We start from the raw sequence: 14,402 nt of genomic DNA, 5'->3' as shown, positions 1-14,402 counted from the left end.
TTCTCCCCCTAATGAGACAACCCAGCACTAATTCTGCTGCATTAAAAGCACAATTAAAGGGGCAGGAGGGGCAGGGCAGATCACCAAAGCTGACTGGGAGGGTTCCCTGAGCTCCTGAGCAGCCCAGGTGCATCCCAAAACACATTTCCATTTCCAGCAGCACCACTGGACAGCTGCAATGATAAAATTAATTACAGGAGGCTTTATGGGCAGAGCTGGCTGCTCCTTCCCTGAGCTGCTGAGGGTACCAGCATCTGTCTGAGCAGGGGGAACAGCTCCTGCACTGCCAGCCAAGGAGCACATAAACCACCCGGAAAGCAATTACTGCCCTCAGCTCCCTCTGCTCTGCTTTTACAGCCTTGTCTCAGGAGCTGAGCCCTGCTGTGCATCACGGGGAGGTGACAGCCCAGGGGGACGGGGCACAGTCCTTTGGGGCTGTGCTCTCTGGGGTCACAGATTTCCTGAAATTCCTGCTTCTCCAGAGGGCTGGGAGCACCTGGAATTTGGGAGCTGAATATTGAGGGCACTGAGGCCCCCAGGAGAGGATCTGGAATTTGGGAGCTGAATATTGAGGGCACTGAGGCCCCCAGAAGAGGATCTGGAATTTGGGAGCTGAATATTGAGGAGGGCCCCGGTGAGGGTCACCACTCACTCAAGGCCATCCCTTCTCCTCCTCTAGGGCTGCACAGTCCCAGCATGAACGTCCATGGCACTGAGAGGAACAGGACCAAAATCCAGCAGCTCCTGCTCCCTGCTGCAATTCCAGCATCGTTCCCCTGCCCCCGGAGGCTCTCAGGATGCTCTGAGGCTTGGAACCAAACACAGAACCCCACAACACCTTGGCTCCCTGGGGCAGGGCTGCCTGTGCCCAGGTTCCTGTGCCCGTGTGCCCCCAGCCCTGCCCGCAGGTACCTTCTTTTCATGATACTGATGTGCAGGTCCTCCTCCTGCTTCACGTGGGGCTGCTGCTGCCCATGGCTCCTGTCGCTGTCCTGGCTGTCCTCGCTGGGGGACAGGAGGGGGCCCAGCTCCTTCTTGGGGACCCTGCTGGGGGGCAGGGGGATGCTCCTCTTCTCTGCCAGCCGGCCCCGGTTCTGCCACGGGAGAGACAAAAACACAGGGTTTGGTGAGGAACCTCAGCATTTCCACAAACACCACTGAGAAACCTCAGCATTTCCACAAACACCGAACAAAAACTTGCTCATCTCCGTCAGAAAGCTCTTCCTGACCAGCCACAGCTGTCACACACGGCTCACAAAGCACACGTGGCTCACACTCGGTCACTTTTTAAAGGACTTTGCAGCTCAGGCACTTCTGATTGTGATTTCTCCAGTCCTGACCAAGCCCTGCCCTTCCAGCCTCTCCCAGCCCTTCATCCCCAGCCTGCCCCTCATCCTCAGGGAGGGGAAAGGAGGGAGGCAGCACAGTCAGGCTCCAATCTCTGCCTCCAGAATATTTCCCAGCTCACCACTCAGTGAAAGCTTTCCCAGGGAACTCCTGACCCTGCAAACCACAGAGCTGCACTGCCACTGCCCCACAGAATCGCAATCTCAGCCAATCAAATGGAACTGGATTTCATTTTTAATCCAAGTCCCAGTGGAACTGGGATGGGAACCCCAGCGAGGCCATGAATTTGAAAATATCAAAGCTGTCTGCAAGGTGATTCACGTGCCTGTGATTCAGCCCTCAGAAATAATTATTATTGGATAAAAACCTGCAGGAGAAAGCGGCCCCTGCTCCCAGGTGAGGCTGGCAAGCACAGGGAGCAGCCAGGGAACGCTGGGGCAGCTCTGGGAGCAGGAGCATTCTAAATCCCTTCCATATGTGAAGGAAATCCTCGAGCCCAGACAGCATTTTCCCCCTCTTTTTATTGATAACAAAGATAGGGGAGAGGAAAGGGGGAGGCTCAGAGAGCCTGGGATATTTTCCTTTGCTTTTCCCAATAACAAACCTGGGGAATGGCTTTAATTAGGGCATTACAGAGCAGAGGGGACACATTCCCTGCAGGAGTGGCAGAGTTTGCACTCCCCTCAGCTGTGATCAGTGCCAACACCTCCCAGAGGGCCGGGATAATCCTGCCCTGTCCCTGTCCCCTGGGCCTTCATTAGCCCCGAGTGCTCCAGGGAAACATCCAGCAATTATTAAATAATAACATAAATGATAATATAAACAATAGCAATAAACAATAATTAATAATTATAACTATATTTATAAATATAAAACAACTTATAACTATATTTATAAATATAAATGTAAATATAAATTTAAATGTAAATATAAATATAGATTATAGGTATAAATATAAATATAGATATAGGTATATATAAAATATTAATGTAAATGTAAATATAAATAACTGTAAATAATAATTATGGATAATAAATCTATATTTTAGATTTAAACATCGAAATAATACATATAAATAACAAATAGAAATAATAAATCTAAATAATAAGTTAATTTTTTTCTCTGGAGACATTTCCCCAGCTCTCAGGGAGCAGAGGGTGTGGATGCTCTCAGACATTTCCCCTCTGTTCCCAATCCCAGCTGTGGCACCTCTGGAGCAGCAGAACAACAGGAGCAGCTCCCAGGGCTGTCCCTGTCCCCACGCACAGAACGCTGCAGAACCACCCAAAAATGCCAATTCCCCTCCCCTGCGCCCTTTCCTGCAGTTTTACTCCTTTCCCAGCCTCCCGTGCCTCCCACCCCACACAGCCCTGAGCCTGCAGCCCCGCTCTGCCATTTCCCTGCCACACCTGGGGGATTTCCCAGCAAATTGTATTACTTTATTTGGTCAATTGGCCTACAAATTGATTTTCCTGTACAAATAATGAACATTTATGGTTATTTTCCCCATAGACTGCTTTATTTCACGTGTAACAAAGACTGATTTCCTGCAGGTTTCAGACCTGAGCTGCAGCTCCTGTGACCCCTGGCTGATGGATGGCAAAGGGCTCCAAGCACAACTGGAGGGTTTGGGGCTTTTATTTCTACCCTGAGGTGGCTGCTGGAAGCAAATGTTGGTACCAGAGCGAGGCATTCCACAGAATAAATGGGAATAAATTGTTTTAGAAGAGATTCAGTGCTGGGATCAGGCCAAGGAAATGCAGGGGAAGGAGATGGGGATAGAGGGCAGAGCTGGCCTGTCCATCACAGATTTTGGGGGAGTGGGCACATCAAAAATCACCAGAACACACAGCCAGCTGCAAAGGATAAATCCTGGTACCCCCAAAATCACCAGAACACTCACGCAGCTGCCAAGGATAAACCCTGCACCCCAAAAATCACCAGAACACTCACCCAGCTGCCAAGGATAAATCCCTATATCCCAAAAATCACCAGGAACACTCACCCAGCTGCAAAGAATAAATTCCTATACTCCAAAACTCGCCAGAACACTCACCCAGCTGCAAATGATCAATCCCTGCACCCCAAAAATCACCAGAACACACCTCCAGCTGCAAAGGATAAACCCTACACCCCAAAAATCACCAGCTCAGCACTCTGTGAGCCCCACCAGGTGACACCACGCGATTTCACAACATTTGTGTTCATAACTAATGCTGGGAAATGAGTGACCAATAAATGCAGTGGCTTCCCAAGGAGCACAAGGGAGGGTGCAGGGGGTGTTGGGAGTTGTGTGTTTTGAAGGTAAACACAAAGAGAATATAAAAAAAAAGTAATACTAGAGAGGTAAATAATTCATCAAAAGAGTGGAGAACAAGAAGCTGGGAGGGAAGAAAGGAAAAGGAGCAATGCCAGAGGGAAGAGTCTTCTGAGAAGGTGAAAAAACCCCAGCCTCACATGGGAGTGGAAGCAGAACCAGAGTCAATTGGGGTAAAACAGAGGGGAAGTTTGGAAATTTAATGTGGAAATGGCCTCTCCCCTCTGGGCACTGAGGAATTCCAGGGTGGGAAGCAGAGCTGGGGTCTGACACCATGGACAGAGCCTTGGAGCAGCGACAACACTGCAGGGCTGGGGATTCCTGAGGGAATTCCAGGAGCAAAAACCACCCAGAGCCCCCAACCCTCACCTGTGACACACTCAGCAGGGCTGGGGATGCCTGAGGGAATTCCAGAATTCCAGCAGCAATCCCACCCAGAGCCCCCAACCCTCATCTCTGACACACTCAGCAGGACTGGGGATGCCTGAGGGAATTCCAGAATTCCAGCAGCAATCCCACCCAGAGCCCCCAGCCCTGACCTGCTGCACACAAACCCTCACTAACACACTGTGCCCACAACCTGGAGGTTTCCTCAGTTTGGGAACCACAACCTGCTGCAGGGTTTTGCTGCTGGCCACTCTGCAGCTGCTCTGAGCCCCAGCCCACCTGCAGAAAGCCAAGTGAAACCACGAAATTTCAGAGTGAACACGCTGGGTCTGTCCTGCACCCCAGGCTGGGATGATGCCTGGAAAGGCCCAGGCTGGGGTTCCACCTGCATGAGCTCAGGTAAAACACACCTGTGCTGGGCAGGGGAGCTGTGAGAGCACCTCCTGCACAGCAACCTCAGAAGCCCAATCTAACCTTTACCTGCTGATTTCCCAGGCCCCTCAAAACAGAACAGCCCAGCAAATAGGAGCTGCACCAGTGACACTGTGCCAATCCCAAATCCCCTGAGCTGCAGCAGCCTCGGGCTCCTCCTGATCCTCCTGGGCTCTGCTAAGCAGCTCCGGGTCACCCCTGGGCACTGCAGCAGGCTGGCACAGGGAAAGCGAAACCCCACCTGGCTGCGTTTCCGTCTCATCTTCCTCCTGCAGGAGCCGCCACCTGCAAATCCCAGCTCTGGATTCACCCCTGCAGACAGCCAGAGCCAGGGTGGCACCTGCTCCACAGGTCAGGGAGGAATCCTGCTCCTTGGGACTGGGGATTTGGGCCGTGGAGAAATCCTGCTCCAGGGATTCTTGCCATGGAGAAATCCTGCTCCATGAATTCCTGTCATGGAGAAATCCTGCTCCAGGGATTTGGGCCATGGAGAAATCCTGCTCCATGAATTCTTGCCATGGAGAAATCCTGCTCCAGGGATTCTTGCCATGGAGAAATCCTGCTCCATAAATTCCTGTCATGGAGAAATCCTGCTCCAGGGATTTGGGCCATGGAGAAATCCTGCTCCATGAATTCTTGCCATGGAGAAATCCTGCTCCAGGGATTTGGGCCGTGGAGAAATCCTGCTCCATGAATTCTTGCCATGGAGAAATCCTGCTCCAGGGATTTGGGCCGTGGAGAAATCCTGCTCCAGGGATTCTTGCCATGGAGAAATCCTGCTCCATAAATTCCTGTCATGGACAAAACTTGCACCAGGAATTCCTGCCATGAACAGCCCTGCCACGGACAAATTCTGCTCCAGGAATCTTTCTCAGGATTTCCCTCACTCCAGCTCAAAGCAAAAGTAAAACACCAATGCCAGAGCACAGCACAACGTGCCCTGCACTCCACAGGGTGTGCAGTACCACGCCAATAATAATAAAAGTTATTTATTTAACAGGGTCATCTCTGCACAGGCAAAACCCAGCACAAACCCAAATTCTGATGGAGAAACGGCCAAAATAAGGGTTAAACCAAACCAGGGTCAAACTCTCACACCCCTTGGTTCTGCAGGCAGCAGCTCAGGAGTGAGGCAGCCCCTGAGCAGTGAATGCCCCATTAAAACCAACAGGATCAGGAGCACAAATCCCCGCAGAGCCTCCCCAGGCCCAGCTGGAGCTGCTGAGGCAGGGGAGCCCTGCCCAAACCCTGCAGCAGCACCAGGCACACCCCTGCCTCTGCTGGGACACTGCAGCTGCAGGAAAATCCCCCCTGAAATCACACTCGGGGTCGGGAAGGCAAACAAAAGACAAGAGCAGGATGGTAAAAACACAAATTAAAGGAATAATAACTGCGGGTTCTTCCACCCAGCCAGCCAAGGGGGGATTTGGGGAAGGAAGTGATTTAGGGGGAAGCAGTGATTTAGGAGGTGTCCAAGCAGAAACTTCCAAAATTATTCGGGTTTAAATCAGCAAACTTGGGTACTTTGCTCTCAAAGACTTGCAGAATTCCAACCCAGGGAAGTTCTTGTGACACTTCAGGTATTTAATGAGCCTCAGAACAATGAGGAAATACAAGGTGAATGGGAAAACACAGCACTGTGACTGTATTTTAAAAAGCTTAAGCAGAATAATCCCAGTAATTTTATAACCCCCAGGAGAAATAATGAAATAGAGGAAACCGAAGAAGTAATAATAAATTAACAGGGGGTGATATAATTTATGCAAATTAAAGCTTGTTAATGGAAAATATGTTAAACCAATATATCTTTTTTTGCTGGGACAACAGTGCCAACACAACGTGCTTGGGTTTCTGCGAGGATGGAAGCCGTGCAGCCCAAGGAAAAGCGCAGCAACTCGGAGCCCATCATTCCAAACACCCTTCAAACACACTTTGTGCAGGTCCTGCAGTGGTTTAAAGACAACAGCACACACATCAAAGGCAGAGCTAAATCCTCCCAAGGCAAGGATGATTTCTGCCCTCTGCACACGCCAGGGGACAGAAATGCTCCCCAGCCTTTGGAATTACTCTGAACTCAACTTCTGCCTCAGAAATCCATCACAGCAAGGTGAGACTTCAAAAAAAACCCCAAACCCAGATCCACAGTGCTGATACAAACCAGCCCAGATCCTGACCTGCACCAGCAGCTCATGAATTTCAAGCCAAAGATGCTGTAAGAAATCACACTGCTAATGCAGGAATTAGAGAATGAATTGGATTTTAATTCTGAATTAAAGGCATTCTGCAGAGGAGCTGTGATTTCTTGTGCTTTCATGTATTTTTGTATTTTCGTATTTTCATGAATTTTGCCATGAATTTTGCCATTATTTCTTCCATTAATTTTCCATTATTTTTTCCATGATTTTTTCCCATGATTTTTTCCCATGATTTTTTCCCATGTATTTTGTATTTTTGTATTTTCATGTATTTTCATTTTTTTCTTTAACTCTAAAACATTGTAATAGCTAAGAGTGATGGTGGGCAGCGTTTAAGCAACCCCAGAGCTGGAAATTCCAGTGCACTGAATCATCCCTGGAGAACCCTGCAGTGCCTTCCTCTGCAAGGGCACCTTAGGGTTAAGTGGGTGAATCCCAAGGGGGAAGTAAAAGAGGAATTGATATTATTTGTCCCCTCTGGGAGAGGAAAAAAAGAATAAAATTAAAAAAGGCAGGTTTGTGCGGCTCACTCCGTGCCACAGAAAAAAGAGATCTCAAGAAGCACAGCTGTGACGAGCAGCAGGGAAAGTTATTGATCTTGAAGAATTCATTTTTATTATAAGGGCTGGTACTTTTACTTATTTAATAAAGGCCTGGCGTCAAATCAGCGAGAATTCCAGGATTATCTAATTCCATCTAATCTCATTCAATCAGCGATGCTGCAGAGAGGAATGTTTGCCCTTTCCTGTCTGCAGGGGCCATCCCTGGTTGTCCTGGCAACCCAGAGCAGCAGCAGCAGCAGCTGCATCCCAGCCCTGGCACTCCCCAACCAGCTGGGATAAGGGGATAAAGGAGGGCTGGGGTCCCAGGGGGCTCTGGGATGGGATGGGCAGGGCTGGGGTCCAGGGGGCTCTGGGATGGGATGGGATGGGCAGGGCTGGGATGGGATGGGCAGGGAGCAGGAGCTGCTGGGGTGGGATCCAACCCAGCCCCAGAGCTCTGACACACACGGACCCAGGGCAGGGAACAGCCAAGAGCCCTACCCAGGAGCTGTGCTGGCTTACAGCTCCTTTAAAGTCCTTTAGGAAAGTCCTTTAGAGGTCCTGGAGCCCTTTAAAATCCCAGGGCTGCTGCTGAAACCAATCCCTGCGCTGAACTGGGCACCAGCTCCAAGCAAACACAACTTTTCTAAAATAATACAGAAAATACAGAAAATACTATTTTGGGTCAAGGAATAATTAAATAAGAACAGAGGAGATTTCTTTTCCAAACCCAGGGCCAATCACAAAACCCCAGGCGTGGAAGGAACCCTAACTCCCAGCAATGGCAATGGCAAATGGGCAATTGCAGCCCTAAATTGCTGTCCCACGGTGGCAGGTGCCCCATGGCAGGGACAGCTCCGGCAGGATTCCAGCAGGGACCTCCTCCTGCTCTCCCTGTGCCACAGCTGGGCCACAGGGAGCCCTCTGCAGCCCTGACCCGATGGGCAATTCCAAATTAATGAGGGTTCTGAGGGCACCCTTTGCCTGCCGGCTCCCTCTGAGCCAGGCCAGTGAGCCGGACACTCAGCAGAGCAAATTAACACAGGTGCCCGTGCCCTGGAGCACCACAGACAGCCCTGAGCACTTTAATGACATCTCTAAATAATTCTGACAGCAAAATTACTCCTCCTGTGTCACCTCTCGGCTGCCCTTGACACGGCACTAACGAGGCGATGCTGCTTCCCCTGCTGCCCCCCGTTTGTGTGTCTGTCCTTCCTTCCCTCCCTCAGAGCGGAATTCAGCAGCACTGCCGCTCTCCTGGGTCACACTGAGGGCTCAGGAATTCAGGAATTGCCTTTCCCTGCAGCAGGGCCCAGCACACTGCAGGGAATGCTGAAATGCTGCGGGGTGAGGGATCCCTGGGAGCATCCTAAGGAGAAGGTGATGTGTTCCCTCCACAGGAACCCTCCCACACCAAGCTCAGCTGGGATTTTCCTTCCCTCTCTCTCCTGGCCTGGTTTCCGCAAGCCCTGGCCTCACACAGGGCCCCTGCTCTGCCCCTCCATCCCACCAGAGCTTCCATCCCATTGTCTCCTCTCCAGAGCAGGGACCTTCACCCCAGCCCCTGCACCAGGGCAAACCTCACCCCTCTGGAGCCCCTCAAAGCCCCTCTGAGATAAAATTATTTCCTTAAACCACAGCCGCTCCTACATCTCCGCTGTTCCCTCCCAAGCCTGCAATCCAATTAATATTTTCCTTTCCAGAGGGTATTTAATAATCCACAAAATTAAATCCTTCAGCATTGTGCTGGCACCGTCAGCGCCATTGATCTGGGCTGGTTGTGCCTCTGTGCAGAACAATAACTGCTCCTGCTGCTGCTGCAGCCCCCAACAGGGGCAGCTGCTGCTGGTGCTGCCCAGGAGCAGGGCTGGGACCATCAGCAGCAACTCCCACCCCAAAGAGCTTTCACAGCCACCCTGATTCCATTTCCAGCTGTGTGCCATGGAAGAGAGGATGGGGGCTATCCCATGCAGGGCTGGGACCATCAGCAGCAACTTCCACCCCAAAAAGCCTTTCAGAGCCACCCTGATCCCCATTCCCAGCTGTTTGGCATGGGAAAGAGGATGAGGAGCAGAACTGGGACCATGAGCAGCGACTCCCACACCCCAAAGAGCCTTTCAGAGCCACCCTGATCCCCATTCCCAGCTGTTTGCCATAGAGAAGAGGATGAGGAGCAGGGCTGGGACCATGAGCAGCGACTCCCACCACACAGAGCATTTCACAGCACCTCTCCAGCCACCCTGGTCCCCATTCCCAGCTGTTTGCCCCCCAAATCCCCCTCTGCAATGCTCCCTGGCCCCACAGCAGTGGATTTTGGGGGCCTTTCTGTGGCAGCAGCAGCACAGGGGTTCCCACTGTCCCCAGAGCAGGAGCCCTGGGAGCTGGACCAAGCTCAGCACCCCAAACTCAGCACTGGGGGGGCTCTGGGGGTCCCTCACCCCATCTCAGAGCAGGATTCACCTCATCTCCAGTTCCTCCATAAAGGTGAAATCTGACAGAGATCGAACCAACTTCTGTTAAGAATTCACCCTGCGAGTCTGCAGTGCAGCACGGGTTAAAATCCACCTGGGCCAAGCCCTTTAAAACAACAAAACAGACCCAAAACAACCCTGCAAACAAACAGAGAAAGCCCATCTATCCCAAAACCTCCAACAAACACTAACCTGAACTGAAATGAGCTGGATTAAAAGCAACAAGCCAAATCAGCATGAAACCAACAAATAAAAACCAACAGACTGTGCCAAAGTCCTTGGGGGGATTTGGAGGTTTGTAATTCTGCTTTACAGAGGGGCTTTTTCCACATTCATGAGGCTGCCCTGAGGGCACAAAGGCAGAGTTATGGAAACAGCCCCTGCACACAAACCCCAAATTCCCCAGTCCCATCCCTGAGCCCAGAGCAGCTCAGAGAGGAACCCAAATCTGATCTACTCAGTTCACAGTGAAATTTCAGAATTAATCCTGCAAGGAAATTCTCCAGCAGGCAAAGTCCCCTTGGCACAGCAAAGTTCTCCTGGAAGACTCGTGCCTGGTGTGGGAGATTCCCTTTTTGGTGAAAACCTCTCAGTTTGGATCCCACCACACCCAGGAGCCCCTGGATGTCCCTTCCTGGCCTTGCTCTGCTCCCCAAGGAAACTGTGGAGCAGCCAGGGAAGGAGAGAAAGGAGCCCAGCACCAGGAGTGACACAGAGCCACTCTGGGCACACACAGAGCCACTCTGGGCACACACAGAGCCACTCTGGGGGCACACACAGAGCCACTCTGGGGGCACACACACAGAGCCACTCTGGGCACACACACAGAGCCACTCTGGGCACACACACAGAGAGCCACTCTGGGGGCACACACAGAGCCCACTCTGGGCACACACAGAGCCCACTCTGGGCACACACACAGAGCCACTCTGGGCACACACAGAGCCCACTCTGGGCACACACAGAGCCACTCTGGGCACACACAGAGCGCACTCTGGGCACACACACAGAGCCACTCTGGGCACACACAGAGCCCACTCTGGGCACACACACAGAGCCACTCTGGGCACACACACACAGAGCCCACTCTGGGCACACACACAGAGCCACTCTGGGCACACACAGAGCCACTCTGGGCACACACACAGAGAGCCACTCTGGGCACACACAGAGCCACTCTGGGCACACACAGAGCCCACTCTGGGCACACACACAGAGCCACTCTGGGCACACACAGAGCCACTCTGGGCACACACAGAGCCACTCTGGGGGCACACACAGAGCCCACTCTGGGCACACACACAGAGCCACTCTGGGCACACACAGAGCCACTCTGGGCACACACACAGAGCCACTCTGGGCACACACAGAGCCACTCTGGGCACACACACAGAGCCCACTCTGGGCACACACACAGAGCCCACTCTGGGCACACACACAGAGCCCACTCTGGGCACACACACAGAGCCACTCTGGGGGCACACACAGAGCGCACTCTGGGCACACACAGAGCCCACTCTGGGCACACACACAGAGCCACTCTGGGCACACACACAGAGCCCACTCTGGGCACACACACAGAGCCCACTCTGGGCACACACAGAGCCCACTCTGGGCACACACAGAGAGCCACTCTGGGCACACACACAGAGCCACTCTGGGCACACACAGAGCGCACTCTGGGCACACACACAGAGCCCACTCTGGGCACACACAGAGCCACTCTGGGCACACACACAGAGCCACTCTGGGCACACACACAGAGCCACTCTGGGGGCACACACAGAGCCCACTCTGGGCACACACACAGAGCCACTCTGGGCACACACAGAGCCACTCTGGGCACACACAGAGCCACTCTGGGCACACACACAGAGCCACTCTGGGCACACACAGAGCCCACTCTGGGCACACACACAGAGCCACTCTGGGCACACACAGAGCCACTCTGGGCACACACACAGAGCCCACTCTGGGCACACACACAGAGCCCACTCTGGGCACACACACAGAGCCCACTCTGGGGGCACACACACAGAGCCACTCTGGGCACACACACAGAGCCCACTCTGGGCACACACAGAGCCACTCTGGGCACACACAGAGCCCACTCTGGGCACACACACAGAGCCCACTCTGGGCACACACACAGAGCCCACTCTGGGCACACACAGAGCCACTCTGGGGGCACACACAGAGCCCACTCTGGGCACACACACAGAGCCCACTCTGGGCACACACAGAGCCCACTCTGGGCACACACACAGAGCCACTCTGGGCACACACAGAGCCACTCTGGGCACACACACACAGAGCCACTCTGGGCACACACACAGAGCCACTCTGGGCACACACACAGAGCCACTCTGGGCACACACAGAGCCACTCTGGGCACACACACAGAGCCACTCTGGGCACACACACAGAGCCACTCTGGGCACACACACAGAGCCCACTCTGGGCACACACAGAGCCACTCTGGGCACACACACAGAGCCCACTCTGGGCACACACAGAGCCACTCTGGGGGCACACACAGAGCCCACTCTGGGCACACACACAGAGCCCACTCTGGGCACACACACAGAGCCACTCTGGGCACACACACAGAGCCACTCTGGGCACACACACAGAGCCCACTCTGGGCACACACAGAGCCACTCTGGGCACACACACAGAGCCCACTCTGGGCACACACAGAGCCACTCTGGGGGCACACACAGAGCCCACTCTGGGCACACACACAGAGCCCACTCTGGGCACACACACAGAGCCACTCTGGGCACACACAGAGCCCACTCTGGGCACACACACAGAGCCCACTCTGGGCACACACACAGAGCCCACTCTGGGCACACACAGAGCCCACTCTGGGCACACACACAGAGCCCACTCTGGGCACACACAGAGCCCACTCTGGGCACACACAGAGCCCACTCTGGGCACACACACAGAGCCACTCTGGGCACACACACAGAGCCACTCTGGGCACACACACACAGAGCCACTCTGGGCACACACACACAGAGCCACTCTGGGCACACACACACAGAGCCACTCTGGGCACACACAGAGCCACTCTGGGCACACACAGAGCCCACTCTGGGCACACACAGAGCCCACTCTGGGGGCACACACAGAGCCCACTCTGGGGGCACACACAGAGCCCACTCTGGGCACACACAGAGCCACTCTGGGCACACACACAGAGCCACTCTGGGCACACACAGAGCCACTCTGGGCACACACACAGAGCCACTCTGGGCACACACACAGAGCCCACTCTGGGCACACACACAGAGCCCACTCTGGGCACACACACAGAGCCCACTCTGGGCACACACAGAGCCCACTCTGGGCACACACAGAGCGCACTCTGGGCACACACAGAGCCACTCTGGGCACACACACAGAGCCCACTCTGGGCACACACAGAGCCCACTCTGGGCACACACACAGAGCCACTCTGGGCACACACAGAGCCCACTCTGGGCACACACAGAGCCCACTCTGGGCACACACAGAGCTACTCTGGGCACACACACAGAGCCCACTCTGGGGGCACACACAGAGCCCACTCTGGGCACACACACAGAGCCACTCTGGGCACACACACAGAGCCACTCTGGGCACACACAGAGCCCACTCTGGGCACACACAGAGCCCACTCTGGGCACACACAGAGCCACTCTGGGCACACACAGAGCCCACTCTGGGCACACACACAGAGCCACTCTGGGCACACACACAGAGCCCACTCTGGGCACACACACAGAGCCCACTCTGGGCACACACAGAGCCACTCTGGGCACACACACAGAGCCACTCTGGGCACACACAGAGCCACTCTGGGCACACACACAGAGCCCACTCTGGGCACACACACAGAGCCCACTCTGGGCACACACACAGAGCCCACTCTGGGGGCACACACACAGAGCCACTCTGGGCACACACACAGAGCCCACTCTGGGCACACACAGAGCCACTCTGGGCACACACAGAGCCCACTCTGGGCACACACACAGAGCCCACTCTGGGCACACACACAGAGCCCACTCTGGGCACACACAGAGCCACTCTGGGGGCACACACAGAGCCCACTCTGGGCACACACACAGAGCCCACTCTGGGCACACACAGAGCCCACTCTGGGCACACACACAGAGCCACTCTGGGCACACACAGAGCCACTCTGGGCACACACACACAGAGCCACTCTGGGCACACACACAGAGCCCACTCTGGGCACACACACAGAGCCACTCTGGGCACACACACAGAGCCACTCTGGGCACACACAGAGCCACTCTGGGCACACACACAGAGCCACTCTGGGCACACACACAGAGCCACTCTGGGCACACACACAGAGCCCACTCTGGGCACACACAGAGCCACTCTGGGCACACACACAGAGCCCACTCTGGGCACACACAGAGCCACTCTGGGGGCACACACAGAGCCCACTCTGGGCACACACACAGAGCCCACTCTGGGCACACACACAGAGCCACTCTGGGCACACACACAGAGCCACTCTGGGCACACACACAGAGCCCACTCTGGGCACACACAGAGCCACTCTGGGCACACACACAGAGCCCACTCTGGGCACACACAGAGCCACTCTGGGGGCACACACAGAGCCCACTCTGGGCACACACACAGAGCCCACTCTGGGCACACACACAGAGCCACTCTGGGCACA

The 14,402-nt window shown here is 54.2% G+C and overlaps 1 protein-coding gene across 2 annotated transcripts in view; it reads right to left on the bottom strand.

Annotated features, from left to right (window-relative positions):
- Positions 1-14,402, bottom strand: part of SAMD11 (sterile alpha motif domain containing 11) — a 74,843-nt gene that overhangs the window by 50,137 nt on the left and 10,304 nt on the right. For both annotated transcript variants that reach the window (XM_054292115.1, XM_054292116.1), the window contains exon 3: positions 913-1,094. In XM_054292115.1, the coding sequence (XP_054148090.1) occupies positions 913-1,094 (182 nt within the window). The remainder of the gene's footprint in view (positions 1-912; positions 1,095-14,402) is intronic.

The sequence above is a fragment of the Melozone crissalis genome, unplaced genomic scaffold, assembly GCF_028551555.1.
Source record: "Melozone crissalis strain CALT ecotype California unplaced genomic scaffold, PUWL_Pcris_2 ptg000107l_1, whole genome shotgun sequence".
NCBI lineage: Eukaryota > Metazoa > Chordata > Aves > Passeriformes > Passerellidae > Melozone > Melozone crissalis.
Note: the sequence above shows the minus strand (reverse complement) of the source record. Positions and strands in the feature narration are given on the sequence as shown.